The sequence below is a fragment of the Dreissena polymorpha genome, chromosome 2, assembly GCF_020536995.1.
Source record: "Dreissena polymorpha isolate Duluth1 chromosome 2, UMN_Dpol_1.0, whole genome shotgun sequence".
NCBI lineage: Eukaryota > Metazoa > Mollusca > Bivalvia > Myida > Dreissenidae > Dreissena > Dreissena polymorpha.
Genome location: NC_068356.1, coordinates 97,477,692 through 97,498,575, shown reverse-complemented (window position 1 = coordinate 97,498,575; position 20,884 = coordinate 97,477,692). Strand labels below are relative to the sequence as shown.

At 37.0% G+C, this 20,884-nt stretch overlaps 2 protein-coding genes across 6 annotated transcripts in view; both read right to left on the bottom strand.

The window, feature by feature from the left end:
• Nucleotides 1-20,884, bottom strand: part of LOC127868170 (uncharacterized) — a 60,850-nt gene that overhangs the window by 31,912 nt on the left and 8,054 nt on the right. The gene's annotated exons all lie outside the window — the stretch shown is intronic.
• On the bottom strand, nt 6,637-13,141 carry LOC127868171 (uncharacterized). 4 transcript variants are annotated; one of them, XM_052409808.1, is made up of 6 exons: nt 12,928-13,141; nt 12,035-12,115; nt 10,599-10,778; nt 8,465-8,566; nt 8,188-8,215; nt 6,637-7,692 (listed from the first exon to the last, which is right to left on the bottom strand). In XM_052409808.1, the coding sequence occupies exons 1-5, from the start codon at nt 13,062-13,064 to the stop codon at nt 8,203-8,205; spliced, it is 513 nt and encodes a 170-aa protein (XP_052265768.1). In that variant the 5' UTR covers nt 13,065-13,141; the 3' UTR covers nt 6,637-7,692; nt 8,188-8,202. The 4 variants fall into 4 exon arrangements, with proteins under 4 accessions (XP_052265768.1, XP_052265769.1, XP_052265766.1 ...); XM_052409809.1 differs by having other exon boundaries at nt 8,196-8,215; XM_052409806.1 differs by lacking the exons at nt 12,035-12,115; nt 12,928-13,141 and adding an exon at nt 10,910-11,028 and having other exon boundaries at nt 6,638-7,692.

Genomic DNA, 20,884 nt, shown 5'->3' with positions numbered 1-20,884 from the left:
ACCGCTGAGCAGCACCAGCGAGCGGAACTTGTTAGACATCTAGAAATTCGCCGCATTGAAGACTTGCAACGGGTATGGCCTAGTTAAAGACTAAAAAAGGAGTGATATGCAGGGTTACTACTGTTGTTTTGGATTTAAATGTCTGTATATAAGACTCAAATTGAATATTGCATTCATTAAAGCGGGTACGCACCATACTGCAGATGTTTAATGACTAAAACATAAAAGTCTAGGAGAGCCTATCAGAATATCATGCGTCCGTAAATGCGAAATAAGCAGGATATTTAATTTGAAATAACACCGACTGTACAGACAAATATTGCATCAAGTATATCATGCATGTACAATGTAATGCTAAATTGAGATTTGCGGACCGTGTGTGTCTTAATTGTTTAATGAGTGCACCGGGATTCTCTACCATATGACCATCGCCCACAGGCAGACGTGTTAGTTGGTTACAGGAGATTGTGCAAGATACAGGAGACACCCCTTTCCAGAGGTGACACTGGGTATTTTAGTGCCCAGTGTATAGCACCTAGTACACTGTACCTCGATTTTACGTCTCATTCGTAAGACGAGTTTGTAGGTCACGTGCAGAGGGGGGATCGAACCAGCGATCTTTGGATTGTGAAGCCAGTGCGTTACTATTAGACACGGATCTGCTACTTTTTTATCCAGAACATTCTATTCGCCATTGTGAAAGTCGAAAACAATCGCCAAAAAAACATTGCTTATATGTATTGTTAATATTTCATTAATATTTCAGCTGCGTGATGCAAGACGTTCGCGAATCCAACCGGAGGTAGACCAGGGTGTAACCGTTCGTTTTCGCTTTCCTAGTGGCGAAACAGCAAGTAGATTGTTCGGACCAGATGCGGGCGTGGAGGTAATTGAATTCACGCGCTCTCGCATGAACCACGGTGTAAAAATTTAAATGAGGTTTTAAAAGTAACACCATATTTGAAATAGTTTATAATTTAGTGACCGTTCATTGCATTCTTAATAGTGAAACCATCGCTAGAAATACCCTCATGGGGAATATCAAAGCCACCCATTTTTAACCTAGTCAAATATTCTAAAAATGGCCGAGGTAACGTGTGTATTTATATTTAGCCTTCCTTTAATTTCAATCGATCACGTCGTTATATTTCCTTATGTGTAGGAACTAATCAACTTCGTGGGAGCCCGTGAGGATGCCACACGGCATTTCTGCCTAAGCAACCGGTTCGGGCCTTCCATCGACAGCAGAGAGACAAGTACAGATGGCACTCTATCGACATTCGGTATAGCGGGTCCCACCACTCTGTTCGTTGTCTGGATTGAAGAGGTATACGAAACTGAAATACTATATACCAGTAATGATCAGTTTCTGATTACTAACATCAAGCCTTGGCAATGAGATTGAATTCGTGCTGGTTTATTGTCTGTTTTTAAATTCATGACAATTGTTCGCTGAAAGACTATGTTCTACCTAGATTAACGACTATGTTCTACCTAGATTAACTTAAGATAAATAACAATCTGTTAAAAGTATTATTACGGCATACCTAAATATCACCAGAACGATTTGTTTCGACCATATCACACCTGTTTTTAAACTTGAGTTCATTGGCTTCGGGTACACCGCAGGATATCATAAAGAAAATACCGATGAACACATAAGAAGCTCTAAAATGATGTACCAAACTTGAACTCCAATGGATAACTTATAAATAGGTCAAAGAAAATGTTGTTATTCATTGTTCTTCATAGAACCACGATGATGATCACGGCGACTTTCGGCATTCACGCGCTCAGTCGTCGTCAGATGGTTCGTTTGAGTCAGCAGCCAGGTCACCTCCCCTGGAAGGACAACACGTAGCGACCACGGGGCCGGACTCGCCAGGACATTTGGTTGATGCAGCGCCCGTGTTATCTTCCGACACATCGATGGACCTTATGCATACGGAACAAGCCTCTCCTAGCATGGATGATCCAATATCTATTGAGTCGGACGCTAGCCTGAATCTGCATTTGTCTCTGGATGAAGAAACACGGTGTGTGAACGATTTACTACGAATTCTTACTTGTCCGATAGACACCAATGTCTCGGGTGTTCATTTTACTGTGGGTGACTTGTGGTGTACCTCAAGGATAAATCTTAGGTCATTTGGTATTATTATTTATGTGAATTACATGCCAGGTGCAGTCAAACATAAACTGTTTCTGTATGCTGACGATTTAGCCGTTATAGTGTATGGTAGGCAAGATATTGAAACTATTTTAAGTCCTGAAATGGCTGTACTTAGTCTTTGGTAAATTTCAACCAAGTTGTTTTTACACCTAGGCAATACTGAATCTATATTGTTTGGCTCAAGGCAACGGTTTAAATCCCCGCCATCTTTGAAAGTTACATGCAATTGTTACACCCTAGTGGTCTGTCTGTATATTGTTTTTTATTTACTTAGCCAATTGTACACTAGCATATGGTTCTGATATGTAACAGGCAATGTTCTGAATGCCAGAAACATATGGTGTCAGAATAGATTATAATACATTCACTCTGAAGTTTCTCTAAATTAATGACATTTTAATTAAGATATAAAGGAGCTTTCTATCACACACGTATTACGTATTTTAGATCTGTTTGTGTGTTTTGTCAGAATGAAAACAGATAGCATTATATATAAACAACTTATCTAAATCATATATTTATCTCCCACAGGACAACCCGCATCGTAGTTCGGCGTATGAATCTAATGAACGACATGCTGGACCAGTTCAGCGACGACAGTATCATCGAGACAACAGTTCGAGTTGACGTCGTTGGAGAACAGGCCGTTGACGAGGATGGAGTGTTTCGCGATGTTCTTAGTGGGTTCTGGGGTGAAGTTATAGATCGCTTTTTCGTTGGCGTGGATCAGGCTGCCCCAGTTTTCTCCGGCGCAACACCCACATCTATATGGGAGGCAATTGGCCGGATATTGTACGTCGGCCTAGTCCAGCTGGGATACCTCCCGCTTAGGTTTGGCCTTGCCAGCCTTATTTTCGGCGTATTTGGTGCGTTACATGACGACCATCTACTGCTCTCATGGATAGGAAGTCTCGGGGGACTGGAGCGGGAGGTCATGTCCCAAGCTATTGACGTCGGTGTGCGCAATTGTGATCGGGGCATATTGTGTGACATTTTGGGACGACACGCAGTGCCCGAGCTGCCGACGGACATCAACATGCGGCGCCTGGCGCTCCAGTGTGCAGAGGTTCAGTTTGTGGCCGGAGCCATGTATCCGCTGCACAGAATGCGTTTAGAGCGTCTGCGCCCCCACCTCATATCTCCGTCACACACCATGGGCATTATTGAAAGATTACGACCATCCAGTCGGGCAGTTTCGGAAATGATTCAGACAGAAGCCACCAATAGCGATGAAGAACGAGTTTTAGGATATCTGAGACGTTTTATTAGAGATATAAATAGTGATCTCCTGCGCCTTTTTTGTCGGTTTGTTAGCGGAAGCGACAACTTAAGTTTTGCCGCGATAAGCGTCAATTTTGTTCCCCACCTACGAGGCCTGGCTCGAAGGATCGTAGCACATACATAGTCGCAGACACTAGACCTCCCAACATCGTACATGACGTACAATGAGTTCGCCGCCGATACACGAGCTATATTACAGGCAGGTCACTGGGAGATGGACTTCGTTTGAAACATTGTAGAAGCACTCTTATAGATTTGACTTACCGTGTTTTTTTGTGTTTTTTTTTGGTTTAAAAATACAGGAAAATAGAGGTGTCTCAGTGAATATTGGTTTCATTTATATAAAATAAATATTTATTACACTTGTATATTGAGTGATACAATTTATCAGAGATTACTTGACGGGCAGCTTTGAGCTTCCGGCTTCTTTTTTTTTTCTTTCTTACTTTTACTTTGTTTTGTTTTTTTTTCATATTGCAAAAACATAAATAATAACCTATAGTTTGACCACAATTATCACTATTTTTCCTTGCAGATTGGGTATATTTTAAAGACGAAATATTTATAAAAAAAACATTCTATTGTACGTGCATATGCACCCATAAATTGTACTTGAAGGAAAAATGTTTGCTATGTATGTACATGCATAATGTTTGTTTTTTTAGTGATATTAAATTTAAAAAAAAAATTTGTTTCTTTTAACATCATCCTTAATGTAAAAACGTAAGAATACACGAGTGCAAGTTAAAAACTAGAGTGTTAACAAGGTTTGACTAAAGTCATATAAGGAAAAATGCCCCGCCCCCTGGCAGCCATGTTTTCAAGCAAACGTAATCATTTTCGAACTCATCCAAGATATCATTAAAACCAATCTTCTGACCAAATTTCATGAAGATTGGACAATAAATGTGGCCTCTAGAGAGTGAACAAGGCAAATGTTGACGTCGCATAACGGACAACGCACGACGGACAAAAGGCGATCACAAAAAAAAGTTAGTGATAAAGAAAACACTATTGGCAAATGATTTTGTTTAAACAACTTTTTGTTTTTCACAAAAGATGAACACGAGGAAATAACGTATACGTATGTACACATTAAACAGATTACACATGATCCGTATATAATATCACCCGTCTTCAGCTAAGTAACTCACGCTGTATATATTTATGATAATTTATAACTACGATTATATTTATTTAATATATATATTTTTACACCCATGTGGAAGTTTATTCATAATTTTTTGTACAAACGCTAAGTTCCGAATTGTTAATTTGGTGATTTTACTGATATTTTTTTATATTTGTATAAACACTGTGTCCCCCATATAGTTGATCTTTGATCTTTAAGGATGACATCGACCACTAAAAATGTGCAGCTACATGCATGCAAAATATCAAGTAGCTTAAATATTTCAACAGTTATGGCCAATGCTAAAGTTTGAGGCAAACCAACAAACAAACTAACAGGGTAAAAGCTAAATGCACACTAGGGGACATAAAAAGAGAAAAAAAACACAGAAAACACTTGAATATTGAACCGTATTATTTATTTAAATTATAGAAGATTTCTTACAATAAGCACCAGCCTGAGTGTTCAAACAGACACAACAATAAATCATAAACAAGAGCACCGCCTAGTAGGTGCAGACAGCCAAGTAGGTGCAGACCGCTTATCTATTGTTCTTTTTTGAAAGGTCAATGGAAAATCTCAATACTTCAATCCAAAAGGGGGGGGTGGATGGGCCAGAGAGAGGTGTATAGTGTGGGATGGTGTCATTTATTACATTTTCTTAAAAAAAAAAACAACAATGGTCTATACAACTTTCAATATGTTTTTTTTTTTTGGTGGGAGGGGGGTCTGTGGGGATGGTTTGGGCCAAGTTTATTCAAATGTAAAGGTCAAATTCAACTTGCAAGGTACAGTACCCTCCTGATAGTAAGAAGTCTTAAACAAATTATCAATTTTAAGTATAAATGGGTCATAATTCTATCAAAATGCTATTCAGAGTTTCAGAGTTACTTGACTTTGCTTGCACAGTCCCCTTGTGATAGGTAGTAAGTTTTGCAAGTATGACATCAATAGCTTTGATACTTAAGGAATAGAGTGGACCAAAACACACAACTAAACCAAAATTCAATTTTCTATGTATAAAAGGGGCACATAAGTCATTATTCTGTCAAAATGCCAGCCAGAGTTATCATGCTTTAGCTGCCTAGTGCCCTCATGATAGTAAGTAAGTGTACCATGTTTGAATGCAATACCTTTGAAACTTTAGGAGAAAAGTGGACCTAAACACAAAACTTTACAAACGCAGACGCTCAGGTGATGACATAAGCTCATAATTTTTTATCAACAGATAGATGCGCTGAAAGACACACTGAAACATGTTATGCAACATATATTTATATACAAATTCAAATCCAGCTGGAATTTTTGTTTGAAAAAAAACAACAACATTGAATACCATAGGAAACGACGTATCTTCATTTAAAGCAGGAGACAAGTATTTAAGCTAAATTCAGTAATATCAAATTTATTTTTGCAACATCCTATTATTATACAGAAATTCTCATTTGAAGTGGGAAGAAACAAGTAAAGAATTTGAATAGAGTTACATACACTAAAAAATGTACTTTTTATTTGAGCATATATGCAAATATCACCCCTTATCTGTTGCCCTTAATAACATATTTTATATTTCAAATCTTGTTTTTAGTACTTAAGGTGTTTTTTTTATCCATTTAATAAATGTATAGTACATGCATAACCGAACAGATTGACAAACCTAATACTAACCCAATATGTTCATGTGTCAAACCAAACATATTCACTAATTGAATACATAACATGTATCAACAAAAGCTGTTTGTAAAACACGCAGGCCCCCCAGGGCTGTACGTAGTCATTGTGTGAGTGCGTTAGAAGCCATTTCACTGCTTCAGGTCACTGTGACCTTGACTTTTGACCTAGTTACCTGAAAATAAATAGGAATCAGCTGCCAGTCACCATCAATGTACCTATGAAGTTTCATGATCCTAGGCCTAAGCATTCTAGAGTTATCATCTGGAAACCATTTTACTGATTTGAGTCACTGTGACCTTGACCTTCGACCTATTGATCTGAAAATCAATACATGTTTTATGCCAGTCATGATATATATACCTATGAAGATTCATGATTCTAGGCCTAAGCGTCCTTGAGTTATCATCTGGAAACCATTTGGTGGACAGATCCCACCGACAGACAAACAGACCGACATGTGCTAAAATATTCACCCCCTCTTCTTCAAAGGGGGGCATAATAATAAAAGTAAAACCAAGCAAAGGGGAAAATGGTGTTTAAGGGAAAGTGTGAAGCACAACTGACAATGAAAAACAACTACAGTTCACATTAGCTGATAAAGGAAGTGAAACATATTTCAAATAATAGTCTGTGATGCATGGACTAATATTCACAAACTAATAACTCTCCTAATTATTTCTATTCTACTATCTCGTTGCAAAAATCTACAGTTCTTCTGTACAAATCAACTCCGAAGCCATCTTCTGAGTGTCCAAGAGGATCAATGGTTCTCTTCAGCTGAAGTAGGCGTTCATTACTCACTGGACAAGGCAATCCTGACACCTCAACTTCTCCATCTTCTTGTGGAACTGGACCATCCCAATCAACACCATAGTACTCTGTCATGTCTGGTTCATGAAGTATTTCGCTGACACCAGTTTGGTTTGATCCTCTATTCTGGATAACCCCCTGCACAAACAACTGATTGGGAGTTTTGCCACGCTCACTGCTCAGCCTGTGGTTGTTCCAACCCTGAACAAACTGGTCCAGAGATCTGTTAATTCGTGGCAAGAATATATAGTGCAAACTCCACAAGTGAACACCGCTGTTCAAATCCAACACTCCCTCTTCTTCTAGCTTGTGAAACAAGTCCTTGAAACGGAAAGAACACCCTGTGTAGAGGTCACGCCAGAATCTCTCTATGCGCTGATTGTGGACTGATTTCCCTGTAATGCAGCTTCCCCTTGACTCACCATGATGAGAGTTCATAAACAAAGCTACATCCTTGTTTTCTCCACCATGGTCACATCTGACACGAGAAGGTATTCCATAATTTGCAGTTGCCTCAGTAAAGCAGTCCATGACAGTCTCTGCCCGATTGTTGGTGGACATTCTTAGGAACACTACCAAACGGCTAAATCCATCTATGCCACCATGTATGACCATGCCCCACCTGTAAAGTCATATTGGGAATTAAATGATCATTATCAACTAAAATATTCTGTCAACACAGTATGGCCATGTCAAAGAACTAAATTATTTGGCAATTACCCCTAAAGAGAATATTTTCCTGGCCATGTGTTCCCTGGCTATTACAAAGACATATATAAAGAATAGAGGTCTCCATCCATGTTTGGGGTACCAGTACTTGTATCCTCAGGTGGGAGAAATTATGGCAAGTCTCATTTTTTCCAAATAGAGGGATTTAAACCAGAACATAAGAAATGATAAAATACATAAATCCTTTTTAGTTTTTTCCCACTATCTAATAACACTAGCAGGAATATAGATGTTCAAAACAAGTTAAATTTTGGTCTCATTTTTTCTTTGAAAACGCCTTATCTCGAACTTTCAATATTTTTTCTTGTTCACGCCAACTAAAAGAGATAACGAGAGTAGGCTGTATCTCAAGGATATACTCTGGACACACAATTGTAGATATTCTTACAGACCCACAGACAGTTCAAGAACTAAATGCCTCTTTGAGTCCTATATGCACAAAAAAAGAATTAATTTCAAAATTGCCCAAAACGTACCTTATAAATTTGTGGTTGCCATCAATGTGCCACAATGCATTTGGCCCAGGCACACTGTATGATCGTCGCTGAATCGTTCTACTCCACCTCATGGCCACAGCTGCTCCATCAACCCTTGTTAGGGATTCTGCAACTCTGCTGCGCTGCACCACCAGTCCTTCAGATGAAAGCAATCCCTGCACATTCCGTTGGCCCAGAAGTGGATTGCCATGTGTCAATCTGAGAACATGCGTGTCCAAGTCCTCGTTGGATATAGTGGTATACTGATTTTGACGACCCAGACCATATTCTCTGAAAACGAAAACAAAATAATCAAAATGCATGAACTGATCAACTATCATGATACACTACAGAATAATTTATATTATGCTGGCTGTAATAATATTAGACTACAAGACATTTAAGCAAACAAATTTTATTTCAGCACTGTCCATAAAGTCTGACCACACAATAGCAATTAAACAATCATAAGTGGACGGTGATTTTTTTTTAATGTTACAATGAAGGACACAGTTATGGCCCAGACAAGCTCATTTATGGAAATTTTTGACCTTTGAACTCAAAGTGTGACATTGACCTTGTAGATATCGACATAATTCTTTGAATTTCGCATTAAACACCGTCCAATGATCGTGAACAAAAGTGCCAATTGATTTTAAAATCTCACAATGAATAACATAGTTATTGTCCGGACAAGCATTCGGTACAGACCGACAAAGTGACTCCTATATATACATGTAATCTATACATGAACATGTATGAATACATGTAATAAATATCAGTTCCTTTATACACTTAAAATTTTATTACTTTTAAAACACAGCATATCTATTTGGGAATCTGTTACTGGAATTGAAAAAAGTTTTCCAATTGGAAACATGATGGAACAAGCCAATTTGTTGAATTGATATCCCCCGCCAAATAAAATTTTGTTTATGGATGGGTGTAGAACTTGAGTATGGTATAATCCTTACCATATAAGGCATACTTATAATAAAAAATTCGAACATGACCCTGGCAACCTGCATCTTAAATTTGCAGGGTTTTTTTTGAAAAAGGGGAAGACGCTGGACGCTGGGTGAAAGGCAAAAATAGAGTGCTAAAGAGACATATTTGGGGAAAAAATAAAAACTATTTTAATCAATGTCTATAACACAGGTACTTGAAAAAAAATGTTTGGTCCGTATAATGAGAGTCTTTTTATATATATAATGACCAAAACTATTTGTTCAAGTACCTGTGGTCTAAAACTCATCTACTCTGATTTTAGGGTTTTTCACCACTGTTTGCGCCTCCGGTAAAAGGAGGCATTCCAAAAGCAAAAAAACGGCCCCATTCCCAATAAAATCAAGATGACATTTTCCCAATTACATTAAAGAAGTTTTCTTTCAAAATCATGAAAAACGTTAACAAACACTAATGACACAGGCTTCCTGAAAAGTCCCAAAAAGTGCCTGTCAACCAGACAGGCTGATGGAAAAGTTAGCCTGTCCGGACAAAAATTCATCTGACCGCAGGCGTGATATTATAACGGAAGAATTAAGTAAAAAACAACAAAGGAAGAGCACTCTTAAGAACTAGTGTTTCTAATGACAAAAAGGTTCGAAATTGACAAAAAGAGATATTCTAATGGGATGTATAAACAGATGGTGTACAATCCATTTGGCTACATCATCCTCTTATCCATATATATACTCATACCAAATTTAATGAAATCCCCCAAAGCAATTCCAAGATATGGCTTCGGACGTACGAACAACGGCAAAACATCATCCCTCTGCCTATGGCGGGGGATAATAACAGCTATAAATCAGCTGAGAAAAGCCCTGAAAGGGTTCTTTTTATAGCTCAAACACTGATAAAACAAACAAATATTACACGTACCTACAACTACCTGAAATGACTTATGCTGGTTCATTCCCACAAGATAAAAACAAGAGATGTGTTTGTCTGACTTTGTCAGAAACACAATGACTCTTATTTCGCCGCTTTGAAATATGATTTCATTTGGCAGGTTTAGAAATTATCTCCCTTTTAAAGCTTATTACTTCCCTGGATTGTTTATACTATTTTTTGAATTTTTACCTTGAAGGATGACCTTGACCTTTCACCACTCAAAACGTGCAGCTTTATTAGATACACATGCATGCCAAATTTCAAGTTGCTGTCTTCAATATTGCTAAATTTATGGCCAATGTTAAAGTTTTCGGATGGACGGACTGACCGATAGACGGACACTTCAACTGCTATATGCCACCCTAACAGGGGCATAAAAAGCACACCTTTATAATCTGAATTGGACAAAAATTAAAATTCGCCATACCTTAAACGACGTTTGATGACTGAAATGCTAACACCAATCATATTAGCAATATCAGCATCAGTAAATCTGAGTTCAAGTAGAAGCTCCAGCTGTTCCTTGGGAATATGGAAACGAGGTCGACCCATTCTCTGACTGCCATCGTAAGAAGGTCTCATTGTTACATTCTGCTCCTGTTGTTCCCTGTAAACATCATTGCGTATGTTTATTAATTTAGTAACAAAAACTGACATTAAAACCCGTACTATGGAATTTTCTATATACTAGACTGGTACATGAATATTAAATTTGGCTTAGCGGTAGTCGGGAAATACCTGAACTGAACTAAACTGGTTGTGAAAACATTGATTCCAGACAACAGCTACGCTAAATAAACCCTCATAATTGTCATTCTCTTGTGAAAGCTTTCAATGATATTACAAACGTCTACAACACCAGTAAAACTGTACCAAATAGTAACTCGGCTACAAATGACTTTTTTTTTTCTGAGGAATTTCAATCTGTTTTGGGGATTTTGTTCAGCCTGAATTGTGGAAAAATAAGTTTTTTTCAGAACTGGTAAGTAGTCGAATATATGCCTCTGTTATATACGAATGAAAAACCCTCATAAAATAAGCAATGTATAAACATGTTACAAGTGCAATGTTATAACAAGTGTAAGTTTTCTAATCATTCCAGGCCCATCAGAAATTTGCAAAATGCATATGTGCAAATATACATGCTTTTATAACAATGGGGTACATCCATTAAACTAAATCAAATCTCAAATCACATAGTACTTACTACTGACAACTGTACACAAATACAAGAATAGCACAAATTTACTTTAACAAAACAGAATTTGAAAGCTTTTGAATCATTTGTCTTTGCAATGCATTGTTACATACAATTTGAGGAATCTCAGCAAAACACAAATTCAGAGAGAAAGATTTAGCATCCCAAAAGGTAAAGGGTTCTGCTTAACAGGAGCAGGGTAGAAATTTCGACCCGAAAATGACATATGATAGTATTGCTATGTCCAAGGTATTAATAAGCCAAATGCACATAATTAGGCACTGAGGCTTTATTTCTTATTGACCAAATAACAGACTTTGGCAATTGAATTGAAATGTTAAACATTCATATCTTTTTGACAGTCACAACGAACCAAAAAGGAGCAGGCTTCAGCACCGTCCTGTTTCGCTTTACACCTTTCCCTACAATTTTTATAGCACATTTAATAACAATTTTAATTAAAGATTCAGGCATGGTGTTGCTCTGCTGCTTTAGGACCCAGGGAATATGCGTGCATCCATGAGTGACAAACATGTCAGTTTATTTCAATGCACTAACCTTTCATTACAGTTTAAAATCATGTGATTTTCCTTCCATTAAGCGTATTGTTAGACATGAAATATTTGAATAAAAGTTAAAAAAGGACTTATTTCATTTTCAAGTACCTTTTCATGGAACCAATAATATCTTGAATTTCAATGACATCGTTTAGAAGACTGCTGCACTCTGGAAACTGGGCAGACATCCTGCAAAGTTCAATATTGTTGTACTTTAATAATTATTGCTTTACACATATACAACACACACTCATAAGTCTATCCGCTCAGAAGTTGGGGGTAAAAAATTGTAACCAAAAGGAAGAAATTGAGTGGGTCGACTCATTAAGACAGGTAATTCTTTTAAATAAAATCTTTGTTGGAAATGTATCGCTTCTTAAAATACAGAAAGTGTCTGGTCAGTTGCTGTTGTGTTAGTTTTATTATTACAATACTGTAATTTATGGGGGGTGGAGAACTTTTAAGTTGACAAAGTTAATAAAATTGTCAAGATCATGCATACACACTTACTTTTTACAGAAAACATACACATTATGAAATTTTTTTTAAACTTGTAAACCTAAAATATGTCACAATTAGATTATATGAGTTTTGACATAAAAATATTAAAAGGAGTAAAAAACTAAAATGTATATGAGTCACAAAACAGTTATGCTTCTAGGCATTATTGAATAATTGACTTGAAAAATATTATATCAGCTTTTATCGCATTTCTAACGTCTATTAATTCCTCGATAAATTACTAATTAATTTGATTTTATATTTTCTAGCCTTAAACTTAAAGTACGAATATTAAAACTCAACTTCACATACATGTATATTTCTTGTAAGACAAAGTTTGGAGTGTGTTTAATAGAATAGATATCAAGTTATATCTGTTTCGATGCGCTGTACCTGGATAATTTGAAGAAAAAAAACAAGGCGTAAAAATAAAATGTACTTTTTATAGAAAATAACCTCGAAGTTTAAACTTTAACAAGTTTGAACATCGTTTTGCCTACCTGTTGATATTTCTACAAAGAGCATCTAAACGAATGCTCGACGAATTCAGGGTATCCACTGATGGAGATGTTGATAAAGAGCGCGTGACGTCCCTCATCACTCGTTGCGAATTACGTAAAAACTCTTCAAGATTCATTTTTGTGACTTCATTGCATGTTACTTCGATGTTTAAAGATGGCGGTTGTTTTTTCGTCGGATGTTGAAAACGAGAGTAAAATGTAACACGTATTTTGATTGGTTGTTATTTTAAGCAGATCCCTGATTGGTTATAACATGTGTAGGAACAATTAAATCTTCCTTAGGAAGAATTCGATGACGCGGCTAAAAGGGTCATAAGTCACGAATTCTTCCTTAGGAAGATTTAAATCTTCCTAAGGAAGATTTAATTATTCCTCAGGAAGATTTAAATCTTCCTAAGGAAGAATTAATACTTCCTTAGGAAGATTTAAATCTTCCTAAGGAAGATTTAAATCTTCCTAAGGAATAATTAATTCTTCCTAAGGAAGAATTCGTGACTTTAGATCCTAATGGTACGTCATATGCCATTGCCTGTCCATACAGCGTAACTCCGTTAACCTAAGGCCTCTTGAACAGTATAACCCGAGTCGTATCGGGTGCTCAAAGCCAGTAATTATTTAAATCAGAAATTTATCGCATGCCGATATCGAAACATACGGAATCCGGATAGGGCCAAGTTGAGTGTCGCGTGTCGACCTTCGAGGTCGACACACGACCTTCAAGCGACATTCTCTCGACGCACGATACGACGCGCGACAATCATGCGACAATCAAGATTTGAGTGTCGCATATCGCGCTGGGTTTTAGAAAAAAAATATCGCAGCAAATCTTGACTGTCGACTGAATTATCGCGCGTCGTATCGTGCGTCGAGAGAATGTCGCTTGAATGTCGCTTGAATGTCGTGTGTCACGATATACAGTATTAGTAGTGCGGTCGACACACGACATTCAAGCGACATTCAAGCGACATTCTCTCGACGCACGATACGACGCGCGACATTCAATAAGATATATCGCGCAAATGTCGCCTGTCGACCTAAAAATCCCTAGGTCGACACGCGACATTCTCTCGACGCACGATACGACGCGTGACATTCTCTCGACGCACGATATGACGCGCGACATTCTCTCGACATTCTCTCGACGCACGATATGACACTCGCACGGAATCCGGATAGGGCAAAGTTGATTGTCGCGTGTCGCAGAAAATCTTGACTGTCGACTGAATTGTCGCGCGTCGTATCGCGCGTCGAGAGAATGTCGCTTGAATGTCGCTTGAATGTCGTGTGTCGACCATCGAGCGACAAATTGTCGACAAGCGACATTTGCGCGATATTTGCTCGATATAGTGTCGAGTGCCCTATCGTGCGTCGAGAGAATGTCGCGCGTCGTATCGTGCGTCGAGAGAATGTCGCGCGTCGTATCGTGCGTTGAGAGAATGTCGCGTGTAGACCTAGGGATTTTTAGGTCGACAAGCGACATTTGCGCGATATTTGCTCGATATAGTGTCGAGTGCCCTATCGTGCGTCGAGAGAATGTTGAGCGTCGTATCGTGCGTCGAGAGAATGTCGCGTGTCGACCTAGGGATTTTTAGGTCGACAGGCGACATTTTCGCGATATATCATATTGAATTCGCGCGTCGTATCGTGCGTCGAGAGAATGTCGAGTGTCGCGCTCGAAGGTCGACACACGACATTGCGTCGAGAGAATGTCGCTTGAATGTCGTGTCTCCTTTTGGTAGTAAAGTTATGATACTTTGTTTTTGAATTTCTGTTAAATTGCCATCATCATAAGAATAATTAAGTGAATTTACTAGGTATTTTTTATATTTCTCCAAAATATTTTATAGAACCCGGACTTTTTTTGTTTTTCATATCTTTTAAGGCTTCTCCACATTCGTTTTCTGTAAGATGCTCTATATTATGCGAATTATTTATTATATTTACATTGTTGTTAAAGAATTTCGAATGGCTGCTCTCCCCGATATTATTATCTGTTTTATACAATTTTTGATAAAAATATTTTATATGGTGTATGATTTTCTCCGGATTTTCTTCTATTTTGTTTTCGTCAATTTTTATTTGTTTTATTGCTTTCTTTTCAGAATTATATTTTTCCAAATTAGCGAAACATTTTGTTCGACTCCCTCAATCCATTCAGCTTTACTCCATAGCATATAACCTTTTATTTTATTATTATTAAATTCATGTAATAATTGTTTTGCATTATTTAATTGTTCTTAAAGTAAATTATCGTTTGAATTTGATAATTACTTATTTTCAATGTTTGTAATATTTTGAAGAAGCCCATTTTCTTTTTCTTTTTATGACTTGAATATTTGATGGTTTCATCCCTTATTCTTCATTTAATTAATTCCCATAGGGTGTTGGGTTAGCTTCTTGATTAAACTCAACAACTAAATTTATTTAATTTTTAATTTTTGACTGATATTCAGTATCTAGTAATAACGAATTGTTTAATTTAAAACACCCGGGACCTCTTTCTTGCTTGTTAGTATTTAATATCATTTTAACTATAGAATGATCGGAGCGGTAACCTGGGTGGATCTGGCAGTCCGACACGGAATTTAAGATGTTGTTTGAGATTAAAAAATAATCTAGTCTGCAAAAAAATGGTGGGTGAGTGTTGGAATGCCATTTATAAACCTTTGCAGTTGGATGTTTTGTTCTGAATATATTACTCAGATCATAATTTATTATGATATTATTTATTTTATTTGATGTTTCATGGTTAGAATAATCCCTTCCATTTAATTTGTCGCAGCTATAGTCTAAAACGACATTAAAGTCACCTCCAATTATTAATGTTTCGTCTTCGTAGTCTTTAATAGTATTCTCTAATGTGTCATAGAAATTGACGTCATAATTATTTGGTGCATATAGATTAATCAAAATTACGTTGCTATCTGATATATGTAGTTTTATAAGTTGCATTCTTTCAACTATGTTTTCTTTATATTTGAAATAATGTCAAGATTACATGATTTATTAATAAGAATTCCGACGCCATTGCTATTGGAGCTACCGCCACTTAAAAAAATATTGCCCTGTCCAAGAAGCTCCCCAATTTGTATTATCCTTCTGGGCATTATAGTGAATTTCTTGCATTAAAACAACAGAGAATGCCTTTTGATTTAGCCAGCTTAATACTTCATCACGCTTATTCTTAGTCCCAAAACCCTTGACATTAAATGTTACAATTTATAAATTAAGTATAATATATAAGAATTATCGCATTGCACTGAGTTCTGCTTAGAATGTGTCTTCTTATTTTTGTTAACTGCTTTAAAATATATAACGTTATATTGTCTTGTATGTTTGTGTCATGTGAAGTTGTATTACGAAGTTTTTTTAATTTTTAACATTTTTTTTTTAATTTTGAGTTGGAAATACTTGTGTTCTGCTATATGATGCAGGTTTAACGTTTATAACCTTTTATTTTTCAGTATCTTTTGCGTTTTGTGCATGTAGGCGGTTGTGTGAGTGCGTGTGTGTGCGTGTGTGTGAGGAGTGTGTGTGGCGTGTGTGTGCGTGTGTGTGCGTGTGTGTGAGGAGTGTGTGAGGAGTGTGTGAGTGCGTGTGTGTGCGTGTGTGTGCGTGTGTGTGAGGAGTGTGTGTGGCGTGTGTGCATGTGTGTGCGTGTGTGTGAGGAGTGTGTGTGGCGTGTGTGCATGTGTGTGCGTGTGTGCATGTGTGTGCGTGTGTGTGAGGAGTGTGTGTGGCGTGTGTGCATGTGTGTGCGTGTGTGTGAGGAGTGTGTGTGGCGTGTGTGCATGTGTGTGCGTGTGTGTGAGGAGTGTGTGTGGCGTGTGTGCATGTGTGTGCGTGTGTGTGAGGAGTGTGTGTGGCGTGTGTGCATGTGTGTGCGTGTGTGTGAGGAGTGTGTGTGGCGTGTGTGCATGTGTGTTGGGCAGATCGCATCAAAAATAATATTGTACGTCTTACAGATGGATTCAATTTTACAGCATAAACAATTTTACAAAATACATCGTAACTTAGCTGTGCGCTTTGTAGAACTATCTAACATGTAAATACAATTTTGTAACATACATACTTTTGCAACATACATCTTAATTGAGCTTTCCACTATAAAGATTTCCCAATGCCTTGACATGCATTTAATATGGTGTTTCTAATGAAAAAATAACGAATAAGTATTTTCTTGCAAAAAGCGAGGCTGTCGTTCAAAAGAACATATTATGAACAAAAACAAAACTATTAAAGCACATTTGTTAAATATAACCTTGCGCAGTTATACAAAAATACATGTGTTTTGTATAGTAAGTATGGTTGTAGGTACAACCACGTATCTTGTTTGCAGTTACAGTCCATGGGCTCGTTATTTACATTTGAAGAGGGAAAGTAGTTCTACTTATGAATTTAATCATAGATATAATGAACTTTAACAGGCAGTAAATAATATCACTTGGTATTATACACGAATGACAGCTTTACAAAAAGATTCACAAGCATATGTATGTACAAAAAACACACAGCAGTTTTGGTAATATACGCTAACAAGAGCTGTCAGAGGACAGCGCGCTCGACTATTCGAGTGCTTGACAGTATAATGTAAGCCATCATGGGGAAATTGTTCATATTCTCTCATTTATTAGACGATCTTTCAAAAATAAAAAAAAATAAAAAAAAATGTTGTTGGGGGGGGGGGGGGTTGAGAGGGGGTATAATGTGGGGTGTGGTAATTTATTAGACGATCTTTCAAAAATAAAATAGAAAAAAATATATAAAAAAATTGGGGGGTATGGGGGGGGTAAGGAGGGTGAGAGGTGGTATAATGTTGGGTGTGGTAATTTATTAGATGATGCTTAAAAAAAATTGAGGGGGGTAGGGGGGTGGGGGTGGAGGGTGAGAGGGGGCATAATGTGGGGGTGGTAATTTATAAGATGATGTTGTTGTTTTTTTAACTTGGGGGGGGGGAGGTTTGGGGGGGGGGAGGGATTCTGGGTAGGGGCGTGGGGTATTTTTTTAGTGGAATCCATTGTGGTATTCAGACTAGTGTTGTTTTGTCAAAGTAATAATAAAATGTGATTATAAATAAAGAAGTTATGGCAATTTAAGCAAAATGTTCAATTATCTAAGTGTAAAAGGGGCCATAATTATGTCAAAATGCCTGATAGACTTGTCTGCTCTTGTTTATAGGTTGGGGTGATGTTTGTAAACAAGTATGCAAGATATGAAAGCAATATGTCAAGGAACAATGAAAATAAATGGGGTGGTACGAAAACCTAAACATTTGCTGCATATTCTAAGTGAAAAAGGGGTCATAATTATGACAAAATGCTTGATAGAGTTGTCTGCTCTTGTTTATAGGTTGGGGTCATGTTGGTAAACAAGTATGCACAATATGAAAGCAATATGTCAAGGGTCAATGAAAATAATTTGGGTAGTACGAAAACTTTAACATGTGCACGCTAACGCTAACGCTAACGGAAACGGAAATGGAAACGCCAACGCCGGGGTGAGTAGGATAGCTTCACTTTATATAGTTCATATATAATAGTCGAGCTAAAAACGGCTATGCATAAAGATTCACAAGCATATGAATGTATAATAAAGACACACCGCAGTTTAAGTAATATGCATAAAAGACAGCCATACAACAAGATTAACACACATATGTCCGTACAAAAAAAAACACCCAGCAGTTTTACAATAAACTATCATTAGCAATTGCAATGCGTTTATATATAATACATTTGTTTCATTTTATTTGTACGTAAAAATGCCAATTTTCCAACGAAAAATGTCAACTATTTTTTTAATTGATTCACTATACGAGAAGTGAACAATTTTACTTTAATATTGTTGGATTTATCATACTATATAACATATTATGGGGTCATGCTACTCCACTGTTGTTTTAATAGAGAATTTTGTACAAATTATAATTATCTTACTTTTACATATGTTTTAAAACTTGTTTTGACTGACATTCATACAATAAACATTGAAGTGTTTTTAATGTAATAATATTTCAATAGATATTCAAGTAGTGCACGGATTAATTTAATCCGCTTTACAATGTCTTGCTTATTGTGTGGTTAGTCCATGCACAATAACGGTTTAACTTTTATACAGATCGGTTTTTATTTGTGATTGGTAAAGAATGTTGCACGGGCATTTTGTGAATGTATAACGCACATGACTTTTCACGAGCATAAAGTATATTTGTGTATGTACACTGTTAAAAAAGGAGTATACTCCTTTGTTTTACTGTCTTCGGTTTGGCCATGGCAAGTCTAGCCATGCCTGGTATTCGTCTTGTTTCACAAATTTTGATTGTCGCGCGTCGTATCGTGCGTCGAGAGAATGTCGCTTGAATGTCGTGTGTCGACCTCGAAGGCTTGGCACTATCCGGATTCCAAAGAAACCTGTTTAGAATAAAATACTTTTACATATCGTTTCCTTGATTCCAATACATGTTTGTTGTTCTCTCAATTATTCCGCTGCACACTGGTTCACAACCCAAACGTCAAAGGAGTCACACTATATTATTGGCGTCGCACTGAAGTGCGGCGACTAGTATGTAATTCGTTTTTTTTTCGCTTATGGGAGGAGAAGTTATTTTACGGATCAATGTCTATATTTTTGTTGTCAGAATATCTTGCGTAGTGGTGATTTTTTGTGTAAATTAGTGTAAATAAGTACTGCATTTGAGCCTATTACGTTTACTACAACATTTACTGCCAATAATGCAAAGCTAATTCTTTTAATTAATAACTGATCACATGGACTGGGCAATACCAAAAGATCAAAGGGACTGGGCAAATACGCGATCCAGTGAAACTTTCTGGTTTTGTATAAAAACTAAACTTCTTTGTTCCACTATCCTAGCAACCACCTAGTTACTAATAAAGGCGCCATAGAGCGCGAAGCGCGACACGTATTATTAATTGTAATAATGAGTCTTGATAAAGAAAGCAGTCGCTTATCAATGAGGAGCACCATCACATCACCCAAGTCTCATTACTATCAAGTCCTCCTACAGGTTTTTTTAAGAACCACATATAGAAGGCCGCAGGCCTGACCCGTATCTTGCCAGTGGTATGGACCCTTTGGTATGGACCTTTAACCCCGCTCACTATCCAGCGTTTAAACTTCCGGGTTCACATTTAAACCGACTATTAATTGCTTATTAATATCTGAGTTAGAAGGTGATTTTAAAAGCGGTTCCGTAGTGTAGTGGTTACACGCTCGCTTCACATGTGAGCGGCACAAGGTTTGAGCCCCAGTAGAATCAAATTATTGTTTTTGTGTTCTTTGTTAACTTTTTGTTTTGATGTAAACATTTAAGTTTAAATAAATATTCTGTTTTATTGTAACCATTTTTTGTTTTTATTATGTTCATGAAAATTAAGTGTGAGAGGTGGGGGGGGGGTCGTAAACACATTAAAACTTTTACAGTGTTTTCATATCAATGAGTACTCAACCCCTATCGTAAATGAGCAACGTAACAATAAGTTCAGAATCATCTCCCCTTGAAGTTGAGAACAATATGAAATTACGCTTACAAGATGAAGCAGATTTTTTAAAACCTACACAGTTCTGTTCCATTAATGAAAACTGCACACGGATGCCAGTAAAAAAAGGAAACCAATTTAAAGAAAATGAACTATGGAATATTTGGGAGTTACAACACAAAATCATAGCTAATGGTTATTTGGGGGTTATAACACAACATCATAGATGATGGTTATTTGGGGGTTATAACACAAAATCATAGATAATGGTTATGTGGGGGTTTTAACACAAAATCATAGATAATGGTTATAGCAGTATCTTTTTCTATTTTGTTTAAAATAATTTGCCAATATATTAATATTTACAGTAGAACAAAATCGTTCCATGTATTTTCATTTAGTGCCTTTTACACTGAAATTCTATCAATACTTATCTT

Bases quoted from the DNA above. Each gene is read 5' to 3' on its own strand.
- LOC127868171 (XM_052409806.1), bottom strand. From the start codon at position 8,486: ATGGCAATCCACTTCTGGGCCA. The intron at 8,216-8,464 runs ACGGAATGTGCA...ACTCAAAGAGGC, and splicing joins GGCAATCCACTTCTGGGCCA to ATTTAGTTCTTGAACTGTCT. The intron at 7,693-8,187 runs GTAAGAATATCT...ATGACTTTACAG, and splicing joins CTTGAACTGTCTGTGGGTCT to GTGGGGCATGGTCATACATG.